The sequence below is a fragment of the Phyllostomus hastatus genome, unplaced genomic scaffold, assembly GCF_019186645.2.
Source record: "Phyllostomus hastatus isolate PE091 unplaced genomic scaffold, TTU_PhHast_1.1 phas_contig_17, whole genome shotgun sequence".
NCBI classification, from domain to species: domain Eukaryota; kingdom Metazoa; phylum Chordata; class Mammalia; order Chiroptera; family Phyllostomidae; genus Phyllostomus; species Phyllostomus hastatus.
In genome coordinates this window covers 37,676,038-37,692,265 of record NW_025333664.1, presented here as the reverse complement: position 1 = coordinate 37,692,265, position 16,228 = coordinate 37,676,038, and the positions used below count along the sequence as shown (strand labels likewise).

At 44.2% G+C, this 16,228-nt stretch overlaps 1 protein-coding gene across 6 annotated transcripts in view; it reads left to right on the top strand.

The window, feature by feature from the left end:
• Positions 1 to 16,228, top strand: part of RRBP1 (ribosome binding protein 1) — a 79,165-nt gene that overhangs the window by 22,218 nt on the left and 40,719 nt on the right. For all 6 annotated transcript variants that reach the window (XM_045832813.1, XM_045832814.1, XM_045832811.1 and 3 more), the window contains exon 2: positions 6,522 to 8,576. In XM_045832813.1, the coding sequence (XP_045688769.1) occupies positions 6,542 to 8,576 (2,035 nt within the window). In that variant the 5' untranslated portion in view covers positions 6,522 to 6,541. The remainder of the gene's footprint in view (positions 1 to 6,521; positions 8,577 to 16,228) is intronic.

Here is a 16,228-nt window from a genome sequence, read left to right as displayed (position 1 = left end):
GTAAATGAGTAACTTTTAATTTAAAGGATAGTGACACCTTTTTCCTTTAAAAAAATGAATATTCTCCTTATAACTCAGAGATAGTAGCTATGAATAAGAACAACAAACTATAAGGCAAATATTAGTAAATTGGACATTAATAGTATAGTAGTTGATATCAAAAAACATTATACATTGGCTGAAGGAGAAACCACAGACTTTGACACATCTAAAAAATGATTAATATCCAAATATGTAAGTCACCTACAAACAGGAAAAAAAAACTGATAGAAAAATGAGCAAAGGATATGAACAGTAAGTGACACCGTGAAGTAATCTGAAGGGTTAGTAATAAGGTGCCATGTCACATCCATTTGATTGGTGCCATATCTCAAGTTTGACCACATGTTGGTAGGGATGTGGAGGAAGGCAGGTCCTTCTCAGCCCTGCCCCTCTGGGGAGCAGTTTGGCAGCATCTGACATAGCCGTGCCTACCCTGTGACCTAGTCGGTCTAGTTCTACATGTATCATAGAGAAATCTGTACATGAGCACAGGGAACTTGGGGGATATGTCACACTCTAGTTTTGTGTGAATAGTGTAAGTTTTTAAAGCCTAAGTGCCTGTTATAGGAGTGTGGACCCATTTCCATTTGTCGTCTATTTACTGCACATAATATAGGAATTAAAATGAACTAAAGCTATGTGCATTTATATATATCTCAAAAACTAAATTCAGTTTTTAAAAAATGTTGCCCAATAATACCTGCAGTATTTTATATATATATATTACATATATATATTTTATAATCCTCACCCGAGGACATTTTTTTATTCCTTTTTGGAGAGAAAGGAAGGGAGAGAAACACTAATGCAAGCCCTGGCTGGTGTGCTTAGTGTGTTGGGAGTTGTCCTGCAAATTGAAAGGTCACCTGTTCGATTCTTGGTCAGTGCATATGCCTGGGTGCAGGCCAGGTACCCCATTGGGGTCAAGTGAGAGGCAACCCATTGATGTTTCTCTTGCACATTGATGTTTCTCTCCCTCTCTCTTTCCCCCTCCCTTGCCATCTCTCAAAAAATAAATAAAATCTTTAAAAAAGAAAAAACATCAATGCGAGAGATAAACATCGATCAATTGTTTCCAGTATGTGCCTAGACTAGGGAGCAAACCCACAACTCAGTCATGTGCCCTGACTGGGAATCACACCCACAACCTTTTGGCCAAGGGATGATGCTCCAAGCAACAGAGCCACACTGACCCAGGGCAGTAGTGTTATTTACACAGCACTCATCATTACTCAGAGTTACACGGTACTTTATTAGAGGAGATATAATGTTTATAATGTAAGTGTAAACATGTGGAGGTGCTAAGTGACACATCCCAGGTGCTGACAGAGCAAGAGAGAAATTTTTAAGAGTATCAGAAGTAAATGTGGTGAAATGTTTGGATATGATAAACCTTTATCAAAGGTAGGTGGTAGGTAAATGGATGCTCACAATAGTTTTCTTAATCTTTTGTGTATTAGATAGTCATACTGATACAATCATATTTGTTAGGACCTCTGTTTCATTGTCATTCTGTTTTAGTTTTGCACCTTACTGATAGGTCATCTTGTGCCCAGGAAATATATCTGGGGACTTGTTCTCTATGACACCTCATCCTTCGGCACACTCCTGCCCCATGCTTTCTCCAAGAGCCCACACATGGCCCACAGCAGGAGAGCTGCTTAGTGATAGCGCCCAGCCCTGAGGGTACTGTTGAGGGTTCTTTTGCAAAATCTACGTCATCCCAATTGCCAGATTGCACTGAACTGGCCAAACTGGACTAGATTGGTCTGGCCATATAAGTTAGCAGATGTACCCCATGTCTGAAGAATTTGGGGTTTCTACTTTTTTTTTTAATCCTCACCCAAGGACATTTTCTTTATTGCTTTTTAGAGAGAGAAGAAGGAAGAGAGAAACGTTGTTGTGAGAGCGGCACCTTGATTGGTTGTATCCTATTTGTGCCCGGACTGGGGATCAAACCGCAACCTAGTTATGTGCCCTGACTGGGAGTTGAACTTGCAACCCTTTGGTTATGGGACAATGCTCCAACTGAGTTACACTGGCCAGGACCTCCACTTACTTTTCTTCCTTGAATCTTTACCCTCTAGGAACAGAAGAAAAGCCATTCTCTCAGGACTTTCAAGGTGGGCCAGTGAGTTTGAGCCAGCTGAGCCTGGGAGTGAGTGGTCCCTGAGCCTCTGGGTGGCCTCTTGGTTCCTTCCTTTACAGACCTTTGCCTTTCTACTTACACTTTAAGAGTACTAGCAATAGTAAGTAAAAGTAAATTTTCACAGAAGTGTCCAAAATTGACAGAATGTAGGTGCTTTATGGTCAGCCCACATATAGAATATGGGCCAGCATATACCTTGTTTGCCAACCTGGGCATGGCCTATGGGAAGCCCAGTGGGGAATTCAGAAACAAAGCACCCTGAATGCTGATCATGCAAGCACTTTGTGCTTTACATTCCCGTGAAACAGGCATCTCCCATGGTGTTCCTACCCAAGCTCACCCTGCAGGACAGCAGGAAGGCTGGCTTTCACTTACATTTCTTTGCTGTTTGTGGTGATAGGGCCTTAGACTACGTGTTTCAGTGTATTACTCCTTAAGGTTAGGGCTTTTTATTTTCCTGTGAAAATTTTCTTTAAAAAAAATGCTGACCTAGGAATTAGTGGCGGGGATATAATTTCTTTTTAGAGCAATCCATTCTGTATAAGTTGGGAAGATACATTTGCACTGCTGTCAAACATACACTTGGGTGTGCTGCTGAGGAAAGTATTCTCCCAAGCTAGCCTTTCTCGATTCTGTGCTTCCAACAGAGAGTATATTTTTGTATTCCATGTTTGCCTAACTTCAGAAAGATTCAAGGCTAATTTTTCAACTTTGTTTTTTTTTTTGCCTAACCCACGAGGCTGCATAGGCCCCACAGTGGTTGACAGGGACAGATCCTACTTTGTAGCAGCCTGGTGACCTGCAGCTCCACGAGAGAACACCCCTCAAGTGCAGAGTTGTTGGGAAGCCACTTGGAACTTAATGGAGACTTGTTCAGGGTGACTCAGGCCCCTGGTATTTTGCTGCTTCTGGAGAAGGGGTGTTTCAGAGGAATTTTGTCATCTGAATAGACTGAATGTAGTGATTATAATAAGTTTTTGTACCTGAATGTGTCCATTGGTGAAATTCTGAGAGGTCCTTGTGAGGACTGGAGTTTAAATTGGTGGATGCCCACCAAGAAATGGAGGTTGACCATAGCCCATTTCAAGGCTTCTTGTCCCTGCCTTCCCACCCCATGGAGCCCTCCAAGGCTTAGCAAGGCACAGGTTCCTTTTCGACACTTAGCTTGCAAGTGTGTTCCTGAAAGGACTAATTTGGGACATACTCTGTCGACCCTCATAAATGAGGGCACCCTAGCTGTGGATTATGATGTTGGAACCTACCAGAGGTCATGGTCCACTTGCCCAGGTTGAAGGTTCCATGAGCCCATCTCAGAGATTCCGACTGGAATGAAGAGTTTGACTTAGTTTGGCAGACCCAGGGTGATAGGCTAGGAGCAGCATCACAGCTGTAGCTGATGGAGTTACCATCACAAAGAGCACATGTGTGAAGTTTTTGTCAGGAGCACATTAAACCATCTTCCTGAAAGGGTTTTATTAGAAAAGCACTACGAAATAGTGTGCTTGTGCCTCTGATGTAGCTCTGTTGGTTGGAGTGTAGTCCTGTAGTTGAAGGTTTGTGGGTTCAGTTCCTGTTTGGGGCAGGTACCTAAGTTGTGAGTTTGATACCTGGTCTAGGCATATACGATCCCAGGTCCAGGTGCATATGGGAGGCAGCCAGTTAATGCTTCGCTCTCACATAAGAAAGAAAGTGCTTGTTCTGAGAGGACAGTGATTTCTCTTAGAACATAATGCTGAGCCATTTAAAACAATCTCTGTTCTATGTTCCTTCTTTAAAATGCCTAAGGTCGAAATTCAGATTTCAAGATTGTTTAGAAATTCCTACTCTTGTTTCCCTCTCCCACTCCCTCTGGAAGAGAAATCTCAACTTCTAAGCCACTGACAATCCTGGACCTGACCTGGATGCTGTGTCTAGAGATTTTGGGGCATTATGCTAGGGAAGGGTATACACCTCCCCTGCTCCTCTTCTACCCCTTTCCGCTTTCCCTTACCCACCTGATACATTACCCACCTAATACATTCACATTCTGTTCACTAATTACACCACTGATCCTCTCTGTAGGGGGCTAGGCTCTATTTCTCATTGTAGTTCACAGGGCTGGGAATGTTATAATAATATCAAAATTAGTTGATATAAGTTGATTATATCCAAATAAATAAACCTTGGAGTTCCTCAGTGAAGTCAAACCTAGCCTGGCCTGTCAGCCAGGTAAGTGTGGACCAGCCTGCCTCTGACCCTTTGGACTTTGGTGCATGGGCAACGAGAAGGGATGTTTTTTCCTCTTGGTTTGGAATGTGTTACCAGGCAAAGGGCCCTCTCTCTGGGGTGAAAATTGGGCCTAATGACACTGTCCTCACTCCCTCTTTGTAGCACCCAGATGTGACATTCTAAACCTGGGGTCTTTTGTGGGCCTCCCAAGACTCCTGCTTACCTCCTGCTTTATAATGTGTGAATTTGGGTTTCCATAACTGTTAAGCAGCTATCACTGGCAAAGACCATTTTTTTCCTCACCAAATTTTTAGACTAGTAATGAAAAGTTTTCCTTCCTGACCTTGGGCAGTTGTATTTACCAGCATGGGGAAATAGGGAGGTGACAGAGTCGAGATAGCACATCAGGACCCTTCTGGCTAGAATGCATGCTGCTGAAAGCCTGCAGAAGTGTTTGGTTTGGCTTGTTAATGGCAAACGGCACCAGATGTTAAACCTCTGTGCATGAGTTTGGCTAGTAAAAATTCAGAACCAAGACTCAAATACAAGCCAAAGTTTATTTAGAAAGTCATAGAGGTAGAGGAAGTGAGCTGTGAAAGAAGTGAGCCAGCTAGGTTGTGTGGACTCAGGAAACAAATTCCAGAGCAAAAGAGAGGCCCTTGGAACTTAGAAGAAAGAAAGCAAGGGTACATGCCTTCAGGGAAGAAAGGGGGAAGAAAAGGCCTGGCCAGGAGTGTGCCTGAGGAAAGAAGAGGGTGGGGAAAAGAGAGAGAGCACACAAGCTGAGTTTTAAGGACTTTTATGGAAGGTCTCTGGAGGATCTCAGTAGAATATTTATCAGTTTTCCAGGTGTGTCTTTTCAGGATCGTGGTCTGTACTGATTGGTTGGCCCCTGGGTGGGGAATGCTAGTCATGGCATCTGGTCCTGATGTCAGCCATGGCATCACCCTACCTGGCCTTGCTGTTTTTCTGGGCTTGGAGCTGAAACAGGACTGAGGCCTAGATGTTTATCTCTAGTTTGACCCAAACTCTGTCTCTGTGATCAACAGACCCTAGGCTAAGATTATTTGATGTAGGTCAGAACCTCATTGTCTTGGGGGCTTAATGCTTAAGGGAGTGGTCATGCAAGGGCTTGTATGGGAGTTGTATGAGGCTTTTCTCTGGTCCCCTTGTTCCTCCTCTGAAGGGAGTCTACTGCTTGAGTAGGGACGTGCCAGGTGAGGAAAGGTCAGGGGAGGGTCTGAACCACATGACCAGCTATATGAAACGGGTCACCCTGGGGGCAAGGTTCTACCTTAAAATAGTCTGGTACTAGGCACCTAGGGCTTTCTGCTCTGGTGACCTTTCATATCTGGTTTATTGTTCCTACTTTGCTCATGTTTATCTGCCTACTATATCAGACTTACATGGTATTTTTTAAACTTTGTTAATTTTGCCCTGGCTGGCATAGCTCAGTGGACTGAGCACGGGCTGCGAACCAAAGCATCGCAGGTTCGATTCCCAGTCAGGGCACATGCCTGGGTTGCAGGCCACAGCCCCCAGCAACCACACATTGATGTTTCTCTCTCTCTCTCTCTCTCTCTCCCTTCCTCCCCTCTCTAAAAATAAATAAATAAATTCTTAAAAAAAACCAAAACTTTGTCAATTTTACATTGAGTAAAAAAGGTTTATGGCCAGTCAGGTATGGCTAGTTGACACTAGCTCCCTAATTTTGTGGAACATTTTTGCCACAGTCCTCATCACTCCCTATTTTTTGCACCTGGCCTGTACTTGTGCACATGTACATGTTTAACTCCTGCTGTTGGGAATATTTGAATTGTGATCAAAGTTTCTCAGTTTCCAGGGCATCATATTCCATAAGTACAGACCTGCACTCTGACATCTTTCCAGTGTTTTGTATCTGCTGGCACTGAAAAAGACTGCTCATATCTTGCTTAAAAATTGTTCAGTTCTGAGTAGGAGCAGCTAAGAATGTATGACATCAGAGATTGCCTGCATTTGTTTCTTCTTTGACTATCAGTTTTAAGAATCAGTGAAACCTTAAGTTTGATGGTGGGGGTGGGGCTGGGAACTAAATGTCTTTGTTTCTGCAAAAGGTAATCTATGTGTATGTGTTTGGCAGGTAACAGAAAGCAAGCCAGAATGGACATTTACGACACTCAAACCTTGGGGGTTGTAGTCTTTGGTGGATTCATGGTTGTTTCCGCCATTGGCATCTTCCTGGTGTCAACCTTCTCCATGAAGGAGACATCATATGAAGAAGCTCTGGCCAATCAGCGCAAAGAAATGGCAAAAACTCATCACCAGAAAGTGGAGAAGAAAAAGAAGGAGAAAACAGTAGAGAAAAAAGGAAAGACCAAGAAAAAGGAAGAGAAACCCAATGGGAAGATACCTGACCATGAGCCAGCCCCCAACATGACCATCCTCAAAGACCCAGTGAGGGCACCTGCAATGGCTGTGGCTCCAACCCCAGTCCATCCCTCTGTGGTCATAACCCCTATAGCCACAGTGCCAGCCATGCCCCAAGAGAAGCTGGCCTCCTTCCCTAAGGACAAAAAGAAGAAGGAGAAAAAAGTAGCAAAGGTGGAACCAGCAGTCAGTTCTGTAGTGAATTCTATCCAGGTTCTTGCCTCAAAGGCTGCCATCTTGGAAACTGCTCCTAAGGAGGTGCCTATGGTGGTTGTGCCCCCAGTGGGAGCCAAGTCCAGTACCTCAGCCACAAGTACTGTGCAGAACAAAAAGGCAGAGGGGTCCCAGAACCAGGGAAAAAAGGCAGAAGGGACCCTGAACCAGAGCAAAAGGGTAGAGGGAACTTCCAGCCAGGGCAGAAAGGCAGAGGGAACTCCCAACCAGGGCAAAAAGGCAGAAGGGGCCCAAAATCAGGGCAAAAAGGTAGAAGGGGTGTCAAACCAGGGCAAAAAGGCAGAGGGGACCCAGAACCAGGGCAAAAAGGCAGAGGGGACCCAGAACCAGAGCAAAAAGTCAGAGGCGGGCCAGAACCAGGGCAAAAAGGCAGAAGGGACCCCCAACCAGGGCAAAAAAGTGGAGGGGATCCAGAATCAAGGTAGAAAAGCAGAAGGGGCCCCCAGCCAGGGCAAAAAAGAGGAGGGGACCCCAAACCAGGGCAAAAAGGCAGAGGGGAGCCCCAATCAGGGCAAAAAGGTAGAAATTGTTCAAAATCAGAACAAAAAGGTGGAGGGAACCCCCAACCAGGGTAGAAAGTCAGAGGGGGCTCAGAACCAGGGCAAAAAGGCAGAGGGGGCCCAGAACCAGGGCAAAAAGGCAGAAGGGGCCCCCAACCAGGGCAAAAAGGCGGAGGGCACCTCCAACCAGGGTAAAAAAGCAGAGGGGGCCCCCAACCAGGGCAAAAAGGCAGAGGGGGCTCAGAATCAGGGCAAAAAGGCAGAGGGGGCCCAGAACCAGGGCAAAAAGGCAGAAGGGACCCCCAACCAGGGCAAAAAGGCAGAGGGGGCTCAGAATCAGGGCAAAAAGGCAGAGGGGCCTCCCAACCAGGGCAAAAAGGCAGAGGGGGCTCAGAACCAAGGCAAAAAGGCAGAGGGCACTCCCAACCAGGGCAAAAAGGCAGAGGGGGCTCAGAACCAGGGCAAAAAGGCGGAGGGGGCTCAGAACCAGGGCAAAAAGGTGGAGGGGGCTCAGAATCAGGGCAAAAAGGCAGAGGGGGCTCAGAACCAGGGCAAGAAGGTGGAGGGGGCTCAGAACCAGGGCAAAAAGATGGAGGGGACCCAGAACCAAGGCAAAAAGCCTGAGGGGGCTCTCAACCAGGGCAAAAAGGTGGATGAGGCCCAGAATCAGGGCAAAAAGGCAGACGGGGCCCAGAATCAGGGCAAAAAAGTTGAGGGGGCTCAGAATCAGGGCAAAAAGGCAGATTTAGTTGCTAATCAGGGCACAAAGGCAGAAAGTATTGCAAACCAGGGGAAAAAAGCAGAGAGAGCCCCTAATCAAGGCAAGAAGGCAGAGGGAACTCCAAATCAGGGCAAAAAGTCAGAAGGGTCCCCCAACCAGGGCAAAAAGGTGGATGCATCTGCCAATCAGAGTAAAAAGTCAGAGTCAACTCCTAGCCAGAGCAAAAATGCAGATATGGTTCAGAGCCAGGAGGCACCAAAGCAAGAAGTTCCAGCAAAGAAGAAGTCTGGTTCAAAGAAGAAAGGTGAACCTGGTAAGTAGCTTTATTTCTTTATGACCTTGCAGAGAAAGGCAATCTTTAAGTGGTTTATGAATTCCATTTGGGGAAGTCATCTGTGTCAGTTATTGCCACAAGGCTACATGACAAAACATTTCAGATTTCAGTGACTTACACCAGCATTTATTCTTGCTCATGCTTCTGTTGAATTGATTAAAGGTTGACTGATGGGTGTTGTCTTAGCTGAGTGGTTCTGTTTACACTGCAGTACAACTGGGTTTGGCTCCTTGCTGCAGGTTGAGCATAGGTCTCTTCACATGTTCATTCTGGGGCTCAGCCTGGGACTTCAGTGACTCTCAGGGCAAAAACCATTCTCATGGATGATAGAGCTATAAAAGGGCACATTTCCAAACAACATTCTTGACTAGAGCAAGTCTGTGAGTGAGCTTGAGTCAGGAGACAGCAAATCTTTCTTAAATGTCTGTGTTCTGTTAGCCTGTTCTGTTGCATATCTCACCTGGTATTTTAGCAGCATAGCTTTATTCATTTCTATGTGTTTATTGAGTCAATAATGGTAGGATGTTTTCAAGGAGCAATGGTATTCACCACCCCCCAGCCTCCCAGTGTCCTGTCTTCCCTAACACCTATCCCAATTATTTTAATGGAATATATACTAAAGAACATTAATTCCCTGTTATCTTTTTAGTCCATATTACTATAGAAATTGGGCCAGTTGGTTCATATTTCATGTTCATATGTTCATCATTCATTTGATAGAATAGTCTTATGTTTTCTTTTAAGTCTTTGACTAGTTGATTTGGAAAATGAATTACATTTGCCTTGGTGAGGTACCTTAGGGGTTTTGAAATGTTTGGACCTATGCTGGGTACACAGGGTCCTATCTCTTTGGCTGGATTTCCCTTTCTTGTTTCTTTGTGAAGCTATGTTACCTTTCTCAGTCATTCTCCCAACATTGAGGGGAGCATTTGTTCAGGCAGCACCCTGCTCCATGTGAGGAGACCCACACTTTATGAGTGGCTTTGGGCTCCTGCTGAGGATCAGGGACCAACTACCTGCATCCATAGTTCAGGTCAACCTCTCAGCCTATTGAAAGCCCAACCACTCAGACTCAGCCCTGCCTCCACAGGCTGGAGGGACGGCACACTGCCCTTGTTGAAGGTGATGTTCCACTTGACCCAGGGACAAGGGCATTTTATTTGTGAAGACAGGGATGGGATTGAGAACCAGCCTGATTTCTGGCTCTCTAATATCAGGTATATTCAGAATAGAGCTTTCTCTGTCCTGTGGCCATTATTACCATGAATGGCTTTAGATAGCTGAGATAAGGCATGAAACAGAAAAGTGATGATAATATAGGAAGAAAGGCAAAATAGTATTAATTAATAGGAAGTAGAGAACCTTGTTAGGTTCTTGTTAGGAGGAATGTAACTGAACAAAATGGAGGTTTGACTGTATACCATAACAAAAACTAGAGGCAGGTGCTGGTATAAAAGGAAAGAGGTTTTATTCAGGTGTTGTGAGACCTGAGAGAATGGTGGACTCCCATCTCAAAGACCATCTCAGTCTTCTTGCTCAAGCCTGAGGTTCTTATAGGGATAGGAAAGGGAGGGCTTTTTCCTATCCAATTATCTTTCTAGCTATTGGCATGCCTGGGGCCCTATCCATCTCTCTAGCTATTGGTGCACTTGGGCTGTATCCATTCATTTTTCCAGCTTTTGGCACACTCAGTGTAAGAACCTCCCCCTGCTGCCATCTTGGCTAATGGGGGAGACTTCCCGGCACTCTGACTGTCTATGGTAACAACCCCCCCCCCCCTCAAAACTCTGGACCTTTGTAAAACTCTGGGCAAATGGATGAAGGTATCTTCTGTAATTACTTCCTGCTGTCAAAGGACGTAGTCTTACCTATCCCTGGGTTCATTCTTACTATCTGCTAAAGGAAGGTGGGGGTTGGGATCAGGAATGGAGGAAAGCCTTTATGTGAGGGAGAAGGATTGCTGTCTTTAGAGGGCAGCATACACAGTGTCTACACTTTGGCACTGCTGAACAAGTAAAGCTGGTAGGCTGCTTCGTATTTCAAGAGATGGAGTTGGGCTTCCAAAGTAAGACCTAATGTGCAGTCACTCAAGTGTTTAATGAGGAGTATGTCTGGTAGTTCAGGGAGAACTGGAGAGACGAAAGGATCCCTGTGATCTATTGGGTGGCACACCCAAAAGCAGAATTTGCTGAGGAAGCCACACTCTGGAAAATGGAGAATAAAATAAAGAGCAACATTGTCACTTAGCTTTGGGAGGTGCTGTTCCTCTTTGAAAGAAGAATTTTAAATCTCCCTCAGCTGTGCAGGTGCGGCTTTCCGTTTTGGTATCAACAGCAGCAGCTAGATTCAAGTTCTCCTCATGCAGCACCCACTTTATCCTTGTGTGAGGGATCTAAGGCTTGATTCCCATGAGCTTCAGGAAGAGTGTATTGTCAGCAGGACATCATGGGGACTGGCCCATTGCTCAGTTAACTGCTATTTAGGGCCTTGAGTCATCCAGGTCATGAGTAAGACTGTGTCTCAGTTGGAACAGGTGTAAGGGTTCATCAAATGGGTAGATGGACATCCAATGAGCAAACTTGTGCAAAATTGGTAGTTTTTGCTCTAGATGTTGTACATATTGTTTGCTTTTTGATTCATGTTCTAAATCCAAAGGGGGTATTCCTAAAACAGAAACTTGGGGGGATCTCCCATAAACTTTCAGAGGGCTTAATTTAAGCCCACTTTGGGATGCTACTTTAATCCTGAGTGAGACAATAGGTAGTACCTATTCCCATTTCAAATGTTTGCCAAGGTCTTCTTTATTGTGTAGTTCATTTTCTCCATTTCCCCATAGATTGGAGTCTCCAAAATGCATGTCGTTTCCATTGAATCTATAGTGCCTGTCCTATCTTCTGGAAGGTTTCTGAAGTGCATGCTGATCCATCGTTATTTTCAATGCTGTGAGGAAGTCCAAACCTAGGGATTATTTCTTTGATTAGAAGTTTTGCAATCTCAGTTGTCTTCTCAGTTCTAGTGGAGGATACTTCGATTCATCCAGAAAAAGTGCCTACAATAGCTATAAAGATTTAAAGTTTCTCATAGTTTTAGGCATCTGTGTAAAGCCAACTTGCCAGTCCTTAAATCAACATTTCCCTTTATATTGTACCCTTTACTGTTGGGGCACATACTGTTGTAGGCTTGGACATATCTGATAGGCTTGGACAATCTCCTGAATGATCCTTTGTAAATAAGGGCCCTTCAGATGTGGCCTAATGAGGTCCATTAAAGCATTCCTTCCATAATGAGTCCATTCATATACATGTTTGAGGATGAGATATACTAGAACCTCAGGGAGTAAGATTCATGAGGTTGATCTTCCATATAGAATTAGGGTCAGTGTTAGAAAATCCGCATTCATGGGCCCATTCCTCATCTTGTTCCATGTGATGTGGTTTAAATTCTGACAAGTCCAGGTAGAGAATTAAAGCCCCAAGAAATTGTGGCCCTTGGGCAGCTTATCTTGCTTGCTGCTTTATTGGCAGTTTGGTTTCCTCACTTGTTTAGTAACCATTCTTTTGATGTCTTGGGCAGTGCATTTTGGCAATCTGGTTTGGTAGTTTCACTGCCTCTAGTACTTGAAAATCTCTTTTGCATGTTTGACATACATATTCCCTGAGATTAAGAGCCGAATTTCTTTTTTAAATATATTTTATTGATTATGCTATTACAGTTGTCCCATTTTTCCCCCTTTATTCCCCTCCACCCTGCACACTCCTTCCCACCCACATTTCCTCCCTTTAGTTCATGTCCATGGGTCATACATATAAGTTCTTTAGCTTCTACATTTCCCATACTATTCTTAACCTCCCCCTGTCTATTTTCTACCTACCATTTATGCTACTTATTCTCTGTACCTTTTCCCCCCTCTCCCCTTCCCACTCCCCTATTGATAACCCTCCATGTGATCTCCATTTCTGTGATTCTGTTCCTATTCTAGTTGTTTGCTTAGTTTCTTTTTGTTCTTGTTTTAGGTGTGGTAGTTAATAATTGTGAGTTTGCTGCCATTTTACTGTACATGGTTTTATCATCTTTTTCTTAGATAAATCCCTTTAACATTTCATATAATAAGGTCTTGGTGATGATGAACTCCTTTAACTTGACCTTATTTGGGAAGCACTTTATCTGCCCTTTCATTCTAAATGAAAGCTTTGCTGGATAGAGTAATCTTGGATGTAGGTCCTTGCCTTTCATGACTTGGAAAACTTCTTTCCAGCCCCTTCTTGCCTGCCAGGTTTCTTTTGAGAAATCAGCTGACAGTCTTATGGGCACTGCTTTGTAGGTAACTGTCTCTTTTTCTCTTGCTGCTTTTAAGATTCTCTCCTTATCTTTCATCTTGGGTAATGTAATTATGATGTGCCTTGGTGTGTTCCTCCTTGGGTCCAACTTCTTTGGGATTCTGAGTTTCCTAGACTTCCTGGAAGTCTATTTCCTTTGCCAGAATGGGGAAGTTCTCCTTTATTATTTGTTCAAATAAGTTTTCAATTTTTTGCTCTTCCTCCTCTCCTTCTGGTACCCCTATAATTCAGATGTTGGAATGTTTAAAGATGTCCTGGAGGTTCCTAAGCCTCTCCTCATTTTTTTGAGTTCTTGTTTCTTCATTCTGTTGTGGTTGAATGTTTCCTTCTTCCTTCTGGTCCACACCGTTGACTTGAGTCCTAGTTTCCTTCCCATCACTGTTGGTTCCCTGTACATCTTCCTTTATTTCACTTTTCATAGCCTTCATTCTTTTTTTTTATCTAATTTGTGACCGTATTCAACCAATTCTGTGAACATCCTGATTACCAATGTTTTGAACTCTGCATCTGATAGGTTGGCTATCTCTTCGTCACTTAGTTGTATTTTTTCTGGAGCTTTGATCTGTTCTTTCATTTGGACCTTTTTTTTGTCTTGTCACACCTGTTATATAGTAAGGAGTGGAGCATTAGGTGTTCACCAGTGTGGGGCAACCCAGGTCACTGCATTGTGACGCTGTATGTGGTGGAGGGGTCCAAGAGGAACAGTGGTGCTTGCTCTGCTCTCTGTGGGTTTTCAGTCACTTCCTCCACTACTCACAATCAAATTGGACCCCTCTGGTACTGATTCCAGAGTGGATGGGCTTGTGTACGTTCTAGGACCCTGTGGGTCTCTTGAATGAACTCTCCTGTGAGGTGAGTTTCTCCCGATGCTGTCCCAACCCCCACAGGCGGAGGAGACACATTGTGTCTAACTATGTCTCCATCTTGACTGGAACTCCCAAGAGCCTAATTTCTTTCCATATTGCCCTATGGGCATGGACTACCATGAAGGCATATTTAGAATCAGTGTAGATGTTATCATTTTTCCCCTAGGAAAATTCTAAAGGTCTGATGAGGGCTGTCAGTTCAGCCTTTTGTGCTGAGGTTCCTACAGCAAGCAACTGAGCTCCTCTTAGCTTCTCTGTGATGACTGCCATGTACCCAGCTCCTTGTTGACTATTCTCCCCATGAAGGTTTTCCTATCTGTGTATAATTCCCAGTTTGGGTCTGTCAGTAGCTGGTCCCATAGATTTGGTTTGCTGGAATAAACTTTGCCAGTAATTTTTAAACAATCCTGCTGGAGGTCTGAGACTCCCTTAGAGTCCAGGAGTAGGGTGATGAGGTTTAAGGTGGTAGTGGTTTGCAAGGCAACATTTGGGTTTTGTAATAAAATGGCTTAATATTTTCCGAAGCACCTGTTTCAGCCAGTACTCCCCCTTTTAACATTTCATAGTGAGGGTTTCTCCTTTCTGTTTTTCCTTTTGATTTCCAGGTAGTCCTTTTTCCAGTGGCCCTCCTCCTTGCAGTAGGCACATCAATTGGTGCTAAGTGGGACCCTTAGGAAAGGGAAACTTTTCTAAGGAAAGGAAAACCTTTTGGGTCCTACCTCCCCTGGTTTCCACACAGTGTTTCTAAGAAAATGGTGGCCTGCTTTAATTCCCCTTTTTTTCCAGGCATGGTAAAGGCTATGTCTACCAGCTGGTAACAATTTATTCTCATTGCCCCGTCTAAATGTTGGAGCTTCCTTCTGACATCCAGGGTACTTTGCTCAATAGAAACCATGTTTACCATCTAGACATTTTCTGGTGCCTGTGTATCAGCATCAGTGTGCTTTCAGTAGGCCTAATACATCCTTTTTAAATATTCAGAAGAGTCTTTGTTTGGTGTGTGTTGAATAGCACATTTTATATTCAGGCCCTTGTGTTTAGATACCTGTTTTTTAAGCCCTTCTAATATGCACCTTTTGTAGTGTTCTAGGGAGGCTAGGTTCTCGCTATTCAGGTTCCAGTTGTGCTCTTTCAAGGAAATCACCCTGGCTGGGTTGGGGGTTCCATTGGGGTTCTCTTCAGCCTCTTCATTAACCTTATTTATGGTGAGCCATCTTTCACCACCATTAGCAGGATGTTAAGGAGAGCCTGTACGTCTCCCCAGTTTGGATGGTGAGTGGCAAAAATAGAGGTAATAAGAACTGCCATTTCCTGAGGGTTCTCCTTATGTGAGGGGTTGGAATTATTCCAATTCAGTAAATTTGAAGTGGAAAATGGAGTACGGGCCTAATAGTAACCAGTGAGCTAGTCTTCCTGGTTATTGTGCCTATAGGGTATTGCCTCAAAGGGAATTGTCCTGCTCCAGATAGGGATGCTCCCTGGCCAAATTGGGTGCCCTGCTGGGTCTTTCAGGGGGAGACCATTCCTTCATCACAGAGGGGTGGAGCTGTCACCCCTTTGGGTTCTATTTCAGGGGTATCCAGCAGCAGGGGTGGTGGTAGGGGAAATCTTTCTCTGCTAATCCTATGTTCCCTGGGTTCAGGGCATTAAAGAGATTCACTTCATTTTCCTTTTCTTCTTGTGTCTTATTATCAGAGAGGGATTTTGAAGCCAATTCCCTTCTCTGTATCCTTAGGTTGTTCCCTTTCTTTGCTGAATCCTTATTGTGTAAAGACCAAAATGCCTGAACATAAGGGATTTTGTCCCATTTCCCTGACCATTGGCAAAATAATTTAGGAAACCATTTAGGGGCCATTTCTCCTGATAGTTTAAAGTATACATAAGCCAAGCAATGTTATAATAGAAAACCAATTCCTTCTTAGTCATTGGCTCACAGCTGTACTTGGACCACTGCTAAAATGTGGCATAAAATATTTCCTACAGGAATGAAAACAGAACAACCCCTGATGGTACAAAAATACAAACCCAAAACCATAACCATAGCAAGACCTCAAAGTGGGACCATATAAACAAAACTTAAATCTTATAATTCCATTATTCCAAACTGGTGCTTACAAGTAAGGCTTAGTGTCTTATCTCCTGCCAACCAATACCGAAAGTGGTCCTAACTGGACTCAAGTGGCACAAAGTTCAAGTGGCACAAAGCTCAGGGGGCAGAGATAGAGGATCCCCCTGGTTTGCATGCTGGTTTGACTTAACCAGTCCCAGAGCCCATCTGCTCCCCAGACTTGTTTCCTTTCACCAGCCAAGCATTTCAGGTAGCTGAGACCTTGAGCAGGAGTACAGGGATATTCCCCAAGAAAAATTCTCAGGAGTTGTTGGGAAATCCCCACAGTCCTGCTCTCTTAAGGTCAGCCTATGCCCTCTG